At 36.5% G+C, this 13164-nt stretch overlaps 1 protein-coding gene across 2 annotated transcripts in view; it reads left to right on the forward strand.

Moving 5' to 3' along the window:
* Nucleotides 1–13164, forward strand: part of LOC121314671 (A-kinase anchor protein 2-like) — a 144365-nt gene that overhangs the window by 30101 nt on the left and 101100 nt on the right. For both annotated transcript variants that reach the window (XM_041248162.1, XM_041248171.1), the window contains exon 2: nucleotides 3118–3163. In XM_041248162.1, the coding sequence (XP_041104096.1) occupies nucleotides 3118–3163 (46 nt within the window). The remainder of the gene's footprint in view (nucleotides 1–3117; nucleotides 3164–13164) is intronic.

The raw sequence follows: 13164 nt of genomic DNA on the forward strand, positions 1-13164 counted from the left end.
CCTAATCCATGTGCATGCATTTCCTTGAATCCCCAGTTCAGTTTGAGAATTAATCTTTTATGCAGGACTATCAAAATGTTTCTGGAAACCTAAATAAACCATGTCATATGCGTTGCAGTTATCCATTGTTAATGTTGCATCCTCAAAAAAGTCAAGCATGTTAGTTAGACATGATCTCCCTTTCCTAAAACCATGCTGACTGTCTCCCAGGATATTGTTACCTTATAAGTAATTTTCTATTTTGAATCGTAAGTTATACGTAAGTTTACACACAATAGAAGTAAGGCTTATTGGTCTGTAGTTACCTGGTTCTCCCTTTTTTTTGTGTATCTGTATTTTTTTTTAAATTCTCCAGTTTGTTGGTACAACCCCTGTGTCAAGTGACTATTGCATGATCTTGGTTAGCGGCTTGTAAATAACTTCTTTCATTTCTTTGAGTACTATTCAGAGGCTGTCATCTGGCCCAGGGGATTTGTTTATTTTAAGAGCTCATAGTCCCTTTAACACTTCTGCCTCTGTTATGCTAAAGTTATTTAAGACTGGATAGGAACAGGTTGACATGTGGGGCATGTTGTTCATATCCTCCTTTGTAAAAAATTGTGAAAAATAATAATTTAGTATATTTGATATTTTTTTCTCTTCATTTATGATTTTGCCATGTGTATCTCTTAGACATTTTATCACCTCTTTGAAAGTTCTCTTGCTGTTATAACTCTGGAAAAAAAAATGATTTGTCCACTTTTGGGATGTAATTGTTTTGCACCTCTAGTACTACATTTTTGAGCCATCCTTTCTCTGTGGATGTTCTCCATTTTACTACTTGTGATAGTCTCTGTTCCATTCCTTCATAGTTTGCCTTTTTAAAATTGTAAACCTTAGTTTTAGTTGTTACTTTTTGTGTTTTAAAAAGCACTTCAAATGAGACCATGTTGTGATCTGAGTTTGCCAACACCTAACACATTATAGTTACTTGTTGGTGCAGTAGCTTCAAGCTCTAACATTTTGTTATTGAGACATCTAGCATTTAGATAAATACATTTAATGGCTGTCTTACCTGAGTTGTTGCCATTGTTTTGATGTGGTCTCCCTTCTGTTTTTTTTGTTGATTTCTCCCCCCTTTTTAGTTTAAATGCTTCTGAACCTTCTTAATGATCCTTTCTCCAAGTAAAATGGCTCCCCTTTTATTTAAGTGCAGTCTGTCTTGCCTATATAGTTAGTCCTTGTTGTAGAATGTGGTACAATGTTCATAGAAGGTGAAGCCTTCCCGTGTGCACCATGATTTCAGCCATGCATTTAGCTTATTTATTTCCAGCTGTCCACATGGTCCTTTGCAAGGTGCCAGCTAGGGATGGGTTGGTATACTGGTTTCCTCTCGTTCTCTTGATGTTGGTTTAAATTTTGAGGTGGCTCATATTTGTTTAATGTTTTGATTTCTGGTGGTTGTGTTTGACGGGGTTTCTTTTTTCCCTGAACCCACCTGTTTTGACCCTCTTCTATCTCCCTGGTGGCTTTCTGTAACAGCAAACATGTAATATCGGTGCTAAAAATATTCATTGGCAGAAACAAGTTTTGCAAGCAATGAATTTACAGAGCTTGTTTTCACCAGTTACTGTATGTGCACCAAAGAAACACAACTGGTTCCCCTCCTTACACAAATACAACGTGGTCCATAAAGACCATCACTGAAAATTACAGGTATGGCTGAAATATAGCTTTAATATATTGCACAATACTTATCACTTGTCATTTGTATACTAAATTAACTAATCATGCAAGATACAACCCATTTACCCAGAACTGTGTATTACATGTATCAGGTATGTCCATATATATATATTTTTTAGTTTAGTCGTCTCCAATTTTTTACCCTGATTTTCTCCCCAATTTAGTGTGCCCAATTATTATCTGTATCCTCAGCTCACTGCTCGAAACCCCCCTGCTGACTCAGGGAACAGAGGCTCCTGCCAATCTGTCATTTTTTGCACTGCGGGTCCACAGTGAGGCCACCAGACCTATGGTGCCGGAGGACAACACAGATCTGGTGGCTCCACTGCAGAACTACAGGCACCCTATGAGCCATTGATTCCCCTGCCGACCTAAGCCCTCCCTACACGGGGCAGCACTCGGCCAATTGTGCGCCACCCCCTAGGAACTCCCAGTCACGGTTGGCTGTGACATAGCCTGGACTTGAACCTGCAATACCCAGACTATAGGGCACATCCTGCACTCCATGTGGAGTGCCTTTACGGGATGCGCCACTTGGGAGCCCCCCTAGTTGTGTCAGTGTTTTGTATGAACACTGTACAGTACATCATTTTTATAACAAAATATTTTGGGGAAAATCCGCAAACATAAACATGTGTTTTCCTTCCAGGATTAATATATGGATTTTTTTTTTTTTAGTCAAATACTTTAAATGAATTGACAAGTATCTTATATCATTCTCTTCAGGTAACAATTTTGACTAACTGTGTGCAAACTTTCAAAATTTACAAGAAAAAAATGTCTAGCTGCTACAGGCCATAACCCACGGGGGTTGCCCTGTCTGCCAGTATGTCTTATATAATAGGGAATAAAAGAGCCACAGAAAAGCTTTTGTCATTCTTCTTTTTCTTCTAAATGCTCTCCCACAACCTCATTCATTCTCATATAAGCAATTACTATCTGTTAGTTTTTTTGTTTTTTACACCACTACACATGCAAGCAGAGACTGTTAGCATGCTGCTAATGTGAAGCTCGTGCCTTCCACCCTTTTAGAGGAGGAGCATTCAGTTTTAAGACGTCAAAGCAGTCAAAAAAAAAAAAAAAAAAAAAAAAAAAGAAAATACAGCCATGCCAGCTATCCCTCTACTCAGCTGCTTTGCCGTGCACATACATGGTCTATGACAGCTAGAGCAGAGAAATGCAGGCAGCATTATAGGCTGAAATCAGGCAGTCGTCCAGTGACTGAAATGATCCTTCCTTCAGCACACTGTGCCTCAAACTGACTGGAGACTCCACAAGAGAGGAACTGGCTTCTGTGTTATTTAGCTCTCACTCACTGACCCTCGTTGAATAAAGCAGTGGCTCTGCATTTCTCCTTTTTTGACTGCATTTTTTCTGTGTCCCCCTTTCTAGGATGGCTGAGGCAGAATTACACAAGGAAAGGCTTCAAGCCCTAGCAGTAAGTCAATGGCTTTTTTATGTATTTTCTTAAAGCTCATCTTTTGTTACACTCTGAGACTGACCTGTGTTCGTGTATGTGCGAATGTGAATGTGAAGGACACATTTACACCCTTATGGTATTTGGAACATTAAATTACCAATATACTTATATATACTTACTTAGCGTTGCTATTTATTGTCTTTTATTCAGAATTTGTATTGTAGTTTGTGGAGGATATCTCTAAAAGAGGGATAATTTGGAAGTAGTTTTCTAGGATATTATCCCAAAAGATATTACTGTTTTTCCAGGTATTTAAATTTTAGTTGGGTTAAAATAAAATTGAAAGAATTAAACTACAACTTGAAAAAAGTGAAAGAGTAAAACTGAATGTGTTAAGTAGCAGCAGGTCAGTTTTGTCAACAGTTACCACAAGAGTTAAGAAAACTTAAAACTAAATTTAACTCCAGTGTGTGACTCACGGCAAGCAAGCCCGCGAAAGCTTATCAGCATATGGACAATTTTTTATTCATATTGAGCTCTCTGATATTTGATATGCAAGTGCAAATTTGAAACTAATTTTTACTATAAAACATTCAAAAGACTAATGGTTCAGAAATCCCCTTTTATTAAAAAAGAAAAAGAAAGAAATGACCAAAGATTTTGAAGTATATGTATGTGTTTCTTCTGCTTTGATTTACCTTGTAAGTTTGGAGATATATTCTAAACCGCATTTCCAGCCAATTCATTAGTTAGCACTAGCTTCAAACAATGGGAACATGAAAAGCTTTGGTATAGTATAAGATATAAATAACACGTAATGCGCCTGGGGAAATTCAACATGTCATGTAGCCAAGAAGAAGCCTAGACAGCACAAATAAGAGTAGTTTATTGTGAGTGGTGCTATTATTGTTAGTGTTGTGTGTTGACAAGGCATGATTATAGTTCAAGTTAGGATTGTGCAGGAAATAACGACATCCGTTGTCTATTTTTTATGGATCATATCTTCTTTTATAAACTTTTTATTGTTTTAGTACATATGCCAGTATGTAATATTTATGCACAATTGATATTAAATGTATTTTAGTTTTCTAGAAGGCAAAAGTAGATCATTTTCATCCAGCTGAGAATGCACTTATATCTGCTTTGGGAATGTGAGGTTAAATAGAGTTGAAAATCAATTCAAACATGTCCTGCTAGAGAACAGAAACCTTTGGACAAGGCAAGGTAGCTTTATAATTCACAGAGTTTATTTTTTTTGGAATAGATAGATAAAGGTTCAATTATTTTAAACAAGTCCAAAGCCAAAGGCACATTTTGTGATTGGACAAAAACAAGTGTTACAGTAAAAAATATCAGAAATGTTAAATGACTGTTACAGATACTTTCTTGATAGGTTTACACATTAAAATGGCTTATCTTATAAATTAGTATAGGCATAAGCCACAATATTTTATACAATTGTATAAATGTCACAGACTCAATGAGAGCATATAGTTGTTTGGAAAGGCCAAAGTCGCTGGTCAATTAAAAACTGTTTGTCACTTATACAACACTGTGGTCCTTGAAGTAATTAACAATTTCAATGTTATCGGAAAATGAGTCAGTGGACCAAGTTGATAAACTCTGTATAGCGATGGTATGCAACACCTAGAATCTTAGGAATGAGACATAAAAAAAAAAAACTATATGAACATAATTTGGATTTTTTATTTTACTTAACATTATGTAATCAAGGAAAGTGCAAACTGATATTGCAAAAGTCTACCAGAAGCCACAGTAGTAGTACAGTATTTCAGATTAGATTTTGAAATGTCACATTTTTTAATTTCTGTCAGCTTTTCATTAAGTATATGGAAAGCTACAAAGTGATATGTAATTCAATATGATAACATTATTCAGCAGGCTTCATTCAACTTTATGAAGCAAAATATGTTAATTATAGGGTGATGCAAAACCTTTGGCCATAGCTGTGCAATAAAATAAACTGCAATAGTGAAGTAAAGCTTCTCCCATCTGCCTTAAAGAAATGGGAGCATTATTAAATAAATTATTTGACTAACAGGCTAACCCGAAGCCATATATGGAAACTTCTTTGTAGAACCCATCAATGTCAAAGCTGCAGATTAACTGATACATAATATTCATATGCAATTGTGTATCCTTAATTTGGGAATATGCTCCATAACCTGAGGTCTAGCTCCCAACCCACATGTTTGGGCTCTGAGCATGAAGGTCAGCAGTTGAACTCCTGCCTTGGAAATTATATTTTCCTTCTTCCAGCTCTACTGCCTGGTGATTGTGGGTGAGACTCCAAACTAAGGACTAAAGTGATCCCACTGATTTATAAAGCTTCTACTTTAGGACAGTAGAGGTTGACCCTAAGCCAAGCCTGATGCAGGACCTGTTTGGAAGTGAGCATGTAGTTAAAAAGTATAGAATTAGTAGAAGGTTTGGCCCAGGATCTCAACATAGTCATATTTCAATTAAGGCCATGTTATAAAGAACCACTGACCCCCAATAAGGTAGACACAATAGCAAAGGAGGCAGTGTGAAAGATAGAAAAAATAACATTGTGTGATGCTGGCTTGGTCTTTATAGGATTGGTTAGCTAATATAATAAGTTTAGTGGGCTGAACCTCATTCCAAGAATAGTTTTTTCCATGTGAATTAACTGGGTCTGCTGCAATCTGACTAATGTTACATTGTTTCTACTACTTGTTGCACTATATCTGCTCCCACCCACATACTATAGGCAAATAGTTTTGAGTCCCCCAGATGCAGAAAGGTTGTAAACTGCCCGATGAACTAACTCATCAGCTTCACTGCTTGACTTCCAATTAAAGTTGTCAGATCAAATAAAAAAATTAAGTTTTTAAACACATCACTGTAGCCTACATTTCAGAACACTTAAAACTGATTAAAACTACTTAGCCCAAAAAACACCCAGCCAAACACAAATATCACATAGTAGCAACATCTTGGTGAATCTTAGTGACCTATTCTGAGTACATTTTTAAACTAAACAACAACATCTAAGCATTCTTTTCATTACTTTTTATTGGCGGTGGAAATGATGGTTTAAAGCCAAATGTAATATATTCTAGACAGAAATATGTGCATTTATTAGACCCTACGGACAAACTTAAACTTTTGGCAGATCTTCACTATAGTCTTGCTTGCATCCTTCAGTGTTTCTTGGAAAGGGTTAAAAACCATTGCTCCCAGTAACTGCAGGATCTGTCTATTCAGGCACAGAAATTGCAGCCCAGGGGGTGCTTGGCTGTGTATAACTAGCATTCTGATGTTTGTTTACACAGATGATTTTAATTTCAAAGCTCCCTTCCCCCAGTGAGGAGAATTAGATGGGAGGGGACACAGTTAGCTAATTATAGCAGCAGCTGCCTGGCAATGTCTGCTGCCCCATGTAGGGGGCAGGACCAATCAGTGGGAAAACTGAAAGGGCTAGCCAGAGTCCTCAGGTTTCATCTCTTATAACATTTGTGTGAATATGCTAGTAGGCGCAGGAGGAATTCAGGTCATTTTATGTCTCCCGCTCAGCCATTCCCTCCCAACCCCCCAATTCCCCTCCTGCTGCCAGTTGTTCTTTCTTAGTAAGAGCCTTCCATAGTAGTAAACATATTGAGTTACAAGGAACTGAACTGGTGAAAGTTATATGAAAAGATTGTCTTTCCTAGATAAAACCATTACAAATGTTGGGTAAAATGCAAGGAATGCAGGACTGGCTTGGCAGGATTGAAATAATTCTATGAACATTTAATTTGTGGTCCCCACGCCCTAAATGACAGAGTGTCCAATTCTAACCTCCTTGGCTGTTTTAAAACAACAAGTTGGTTTTACTCGCTGTCTACATGCAGCCAGAGTGCTCATTTTGAGCATTGTGCTAAATCTACCCCATAATCGCCCATTCCAAAGACACAATATTCCAAACACTTGTCATTTATCGAACAAACCCTTGAATTACATATTACAATATCCTATAGTGAGCTTTGACCACGTAGTCTTATGCATTGTCTGACCCAGTGGTCATAACCTGTGGCAACGGTTAGGTGTCATGAGCCTAATGCAAGTGCACTTAAGACAAGATCCGTTATTTACAGGTAATTACCCCTGTGGTGGATGATATTAATGCTATTATGAAACAAACAAAGGTTTCTGTTTGTGAAGACATTTTTTAAGATATGGTTTTTAGTTAAATTTAGCAAAAATTTGTAGTTATGAACCAATATTCAAGATTCTAAAGTCTTTTAGAGGGAATCGTCCTGGGGATAATAATCACTCTATTTGTTACCTGATTGGTTGAAATAATTTGAGAGGTTTAAGTGATAATAATAAATGGCCGAAATGCTTGTCGCTTTTATTTTTCTTGTAGCGTTTTTCACTTTTGTTGTTTTATAAAAGCCTGATAGATTAGCTCAGTAATAAGGACTTGCGAGGTTCATACTATAGTAGCATTGTGGATACATTTGTAATAATAATATTGTACTGTATCAAGTTAGTAACACTGTGTGGTCAGTGTATTATTGGATAAGTAAAGCATGTGTGTATGGCATTTCTGAAATCAGAGGCCATGAAAATAAAAGGTAATTGAATTATGTTCCAGTATAGTAAGTCTTCTCTAGGAGAGAACTAGCAGTTATTCCAAGGGTTTCTTTATTGCCTGTAGCAGACATATTAGCTAATTCCACTTAGTCTCCTTTTCACTGCCCAACTTTATTACCCCCTTTTGTTTTTATTAATTGAACCTCACTGTGACATAGTTCTCTTTACATTGTAATTTTATTGTAGTGCTGCGAATGGCCATCTATCCATGAAGCCTGCAGTTATTCTGCAGTACTTTACCAAAAAGGTTTATATTGGCAATAATTGGAATTCCAGTGGCTGAAGCTTTGAGAACCTCCCATGAGAATGCATACAAATCAGGAGAATTTGTATGTTAGGAATTTCTGCGTTCAAAATATCACTATCATTACAACAAATGGCTATAGCTTGTAAATGCTATAATTTGTCCTGTCTTCAGAATTTAATGCCCTGTGCACCAATAAGATTTTAGTGTGTTTTTGGTTTTGTTTTGAGAGATTTTGGACTATTATTTTGTGATTTTTCCTTTCCAGTTGATCTTTAATTGCTTTGTCTTATACCTATTTAATGTCCTACGTCCACTTGTGACTGTGGAAACCTTTTTTTGCCAAAGGCATTATTGGACCCTGTGCTTATTACCTTCTCTCACTGAAAATGTGTTTCCTCCAATGTCTATCTTTAGGCACTTGGCACACAGGTTCATTGCATGAACAGTCATCATCTTCTGAGCCTCTGGTTATCTTTCATTACTTAGACAATAACACGCATTGGCCCAAATCACACTGACCTACTCATCTGATTGCTTAGAGTATTCTGTTATTCTGCAATAATCCAAAGTGTATGTGTGCATGCCTTTTCATGACTTAATAGTCTAATACATGCATACCTTTCCTTTACTTGCTATCTGATATAGTCAATGTCTTGCAGAGAACTGGGGTAAGACTATTCCTTTTTTAAATTACCATGGATGACTTCCATATCTAAAGCTTTGAGCCATATATGAAAGAAAAAGCTAAATACCATTCAAAAGATACCATCTGCCCATTGGCATACAGAGTTGGTCATGTTTAATGTGATTTGGCAAAACTGTGTTTAAAATATATTGTGGATTATAATATTATAACTGTGACCTGATACATTTCTCTGTTCAGGGAGGCATTTTTGATAAGATAGCATCTGTTTTCATTGCAAGCAGAAATACAAAATTATCTTCACATCTAACTGTTATTGGGGCACTGGGATCTACTCTAGTCATGTACAAGAACGCCTGCCAAGTAAAATCTGTTTGAAAAGCACTATTATATCATGCTGCCAAAGATAAGAGAATTGTAATTTACCTTGTGGAATTGGTCTGGAATGAGATGTACTATCTTGTACATTTGTAAGCAGTTAGTTTAGTTTTTAGTTTTGTAGGTTTTTGGGGTGGGGTGGGGTTGGGGTGGAGGCGAAGGCGCAGGTGCAGGATAACTGCATGTAAAATAATCAGAGAAAAAATCTTTTGGAGGGTGAAGTTGGATGATTTCCTCATTTGTGCTTTCTGAGTTGCATCAGTCTACACTGCCTAACATCCAAAGAAGGCAAGTGGCTGAGGTAATTTCTTCAGATGAGATGAAAAACCAAGGTCCTACTGTAAATGATTCTATAACAGCAGTTGTGATGCATAGTTCACCCCCTAGTCTCTGTGGCTGCTAAATGACTAATTAATAATAATAGTAATAATAATAATACTGCTTATTGCTTTTCTAAGAGTGTATCCCTGTCTTTTGCAGACACAACTTTAAATCTCCAGGCCATTGTTGTTTGTTTTGGTATTGATAGTGTTTTGTGGTCTTCATATAAAGGTGGTAGAGTTTGTTTTTAAAAAGTGAGTTTAGCACTTTTATCATCAACCTTATTATAGTTATTATAGTGTCTACGGCTACCACTTTGTAAAATAAGACTGTAAAACACCCAAGTGTAAAACACCAGAAAGTGAAAATGGTAAAAGTTGGTGGGATTTTTAGCCTTATGGAGGATATACAGTACTAAGTTAGGCATTAGTGCTTTTCAAGTCAATTTGCAGAATTACACAATGCTAAAAAAAAAATGATGGTTTCGCATTGCCAGACCTATAGCCGTGGAAATGCCATTAAAATCATGAAAATGTTAATCTACACAGCTAAAGGTTGAACCAGTGTGGGGCCTTAGGTGACCTTTTTAACACATTTACCATCTGATTAAATCTAATCAACCTCTTAGAAATCTGCTTCCAGTGACTTCTGTGAGTGGTTAGAATGGATCATTTAGAAAAAAGCCTTCAAGAATCAAATATACAGTATGCGTTTTAACCCTGGATGGACAATTCTATTTTTCATTCCTTGAATCCCTTTAATCTTTCTGACCAGATAAATTTAGTAACTGGTCTTAATTGCAATAATGGTGATTCCATTTTTTAAGCTTTTCATTTACAAAAACAATCAGACTCTACTGGGTATGTAAATCTGAGAATTTGACTATTAGTTTGTAATTCAGAAAGGTAGAATGTTGATAACATGATCTAAATTAGGCCAGTCCCATGATAAAGCTGCATCCACAATGGACGGAAGTGTATCATTTAGAAGTCATCGCAGTCAAGTGGGAATATCCACACCAGCAGCAAGCGACTCGAGCGACATCACTTTGAGAAAATGTCACCTCGCTAAAATAGAACTAGTTTTGTTTTTTTTTGTTTTTTTGTTGCATGGAATGAAACTGACCAATCAGAAGTTTGGTTAACACCCTTGAAACACGTCACGCCTCAAAAGAAGTTAATCATGGACGACGAAAAGTTAATTTATGTGGTGGAGTAATGTCCATTATTACATATTTGCAAATTGAACGACTACAAAGAGATCCAGAAGAAAGACAATGCATGGATAGCTTGCTGGTGGTGCATTTAGCAGCACCGAGACATTTTCTTTCCCATCATGCAAGTTGCATAAAAGTAGGTTTATTAATAAGCAAAAATAAACCAGAGAATACATGCAGTCTACATATCCAGCATTTAAATGAATAATGTGCACTTTTGCTGGATTTTTTTTTTTGAAGTTGTCTGATCAGAAAGGGCAGCAATTGATTTTGGTTGAGCTGTGACACAAGTAGAAGACTCCCTCCTGCTGAGTCACTAACACCACTCCTTGTAACCCTTATTACCCCTACCATGTCCAAGAGCTTGCCAGAACCAACCGTGCTTCCCCTGAGATATGACAAGATCACACTCTGAAGAGGTACAGCTTCAGGTTTTATATCACTTACCTAAAATAATAAGGAAAGTGAGAGTGCCCAGAAGTACAGAATCAATTTCTGTGGTTTTAAGTCTTTTCAAAGAGGGTCCAATTTAATCCTATATAATGGGGTAGTGCAACAATAAAGTTTAATCAAAGCATGTTGAGAAGCTTATTTTGCATCCAAATACAGATCCCACAAGGCATAACCTGTAGAAAACAAATACACTGTAGTTCTAAATTAAGTTCTGTGGTGTTGATTTGTTTTCAATTGTCATTTTACAAATCTCAGAATACTGTAGGAAGACTCAATAACTGTACATCTGATTATTGGCTTACATTTCCAGGCCAAAAAATGTCCCACAAACTGACTTTTCCCAGAACTTTCAATGCGCAAAGTATTCTTCCTAATCAAAATTAATCAAATCAAAGATTCTGGCTTTCACAAGAGACATTCAAGTAAACCCCAGCAAAAAAGCAATGGTGCAAGGTGTTGCACCTTAACTGTATTACAGTACGACTACAGTATAACCAGTATACAGTAAAAACAGTTCCTTCCAATCCATTTTGTTTCCTCTTATACTAGCCTGTATGATAGTCGATTGTATATTTCTTGTGTGTGTGTGTGTGTCTCCATAGTATTTTTAGACACTTGCATGTTCTGTCTGCTCAAACCATGGCAGTGTCATAATTGAAGGTGCATATATGAGTCTGCAATAAACAAGTAGTTGAATGTTTGGAAGGCATTTGTTTCTAGTTGATGATTTTTATTTTATCAAATGTAAATGTAGTTAGTTCTCAAGAGTTTTACATATACAATAATTACCAGCATAAACAAGACATATTAATGTTGACAAATGCTGCCTTTCTTTTCCATTATCATTTACACTAATGCACTGAGTTGATGACTAAGAATATTTCAGCAGAACTTTAACACTAAAACTAGAACGTATTGTAGACCATGCTTCACAGTGCAAGATTACGTTATATAGCTAACATACAACATTAAATCATAATTTATTTGAGAAAATGTGTCTGCTGTCTGATGTATCAGGTCAGGATACAGTTTTTATGCATACATATGCTTGTTTACCAGAGCGGTTTATTTTTAATTTGATGAAAACCAGACCACGTGTATGAAGTAGTTCTAAAGCTTTTCAAGGACACTGTTCAGTGGCTGCTTTGCAACAAGCTTCCTACAGTTGCTGATTGTTTGGCTCTGTATGTAGGGCCACTGTGAGAAGATAGTATACGGAATACCCAGTTGTTAAAATGTCACTTAGTGGAGAATCTATTCTATATGATAGATAGTGCTCCTTTATGACCTATATTTTATGTATTTGTCCTATTGCTAATACAATTAATTTTCCAGGTACACCTTTTTAATGACCTGGCAAAAATGTGTAAGGTGGTAACAAAAAATCTACAGACAAGCCCATTTACCTAAAATTGGGCCTGACTTGGCCACCCATTTTATTAAAACTGGAATTACTACAGGAACAAACTTTAAATTGTCTTTAAGCTGAGGAATAATAATAATTTCTGTCTGTGCTCAGCACTAGAAGAGAATTCACGAGAACTAGGTTCATATTACTCCATTTAATTATAACAGACGAATGCAAATATAGATAGTTAATTTCTTATTGCATGAATGTATTGTGGTTGCTAATTATGTTACTCAATGTTGACTGGCAGTTGATGGGTATACTATAAAAAAAGCCATTTTGTTTGCTAAATGGTCTGCAATATTTCTATATGTGAATACATGTCTTCATAAGCAAAAGTCCTCAGGCTATTGCTTCTGCCTTGGTTGTCACATACAGTAACTCTTCAGTGATGTTTCTGTAAACACAGGTTAAACCTTCTTTTACAGACTGGCTTTCCAATGCATAGGTTAAAACGCCCCATCCAGATAAAATCATGAGAATGCATGGTCAACAGCAACAGACAAATGCATGTGAAAAACCCCATACCGAATGTGGCAAAGGGATAAACTAGGTAATTAGTGGCCAGTTAATCCCTCTGCTACAACATAAAAACCAGCAGCTTTGGGTGAATGTTGAGTGTGTTTAGAGGTGGAACGAGACATGAGCTGTGAGAGGTAAGATGTGAAAAGTGATACTAAAACTGAAAGTAAAGCTTAGATAACAATTGCTACATGTGCTTGTTCGGGTTAGC

The sequence above is a fragment of the Polyodon spathula genome, chromosome 1 (genome assembly GCF_017654505.1).
Source record: "Polyodon spathula isolate WHYD16114869_AA chromosome 1, ASM1765450v1, whole genome shotgun sequence".
Classification (NCBI taxonomy): Eukaryota; Metazoa; Chordata; class Actinopteri; order Acipenseriformes; family Polyodontidae; genus Polyodon; species Polyodon spathula.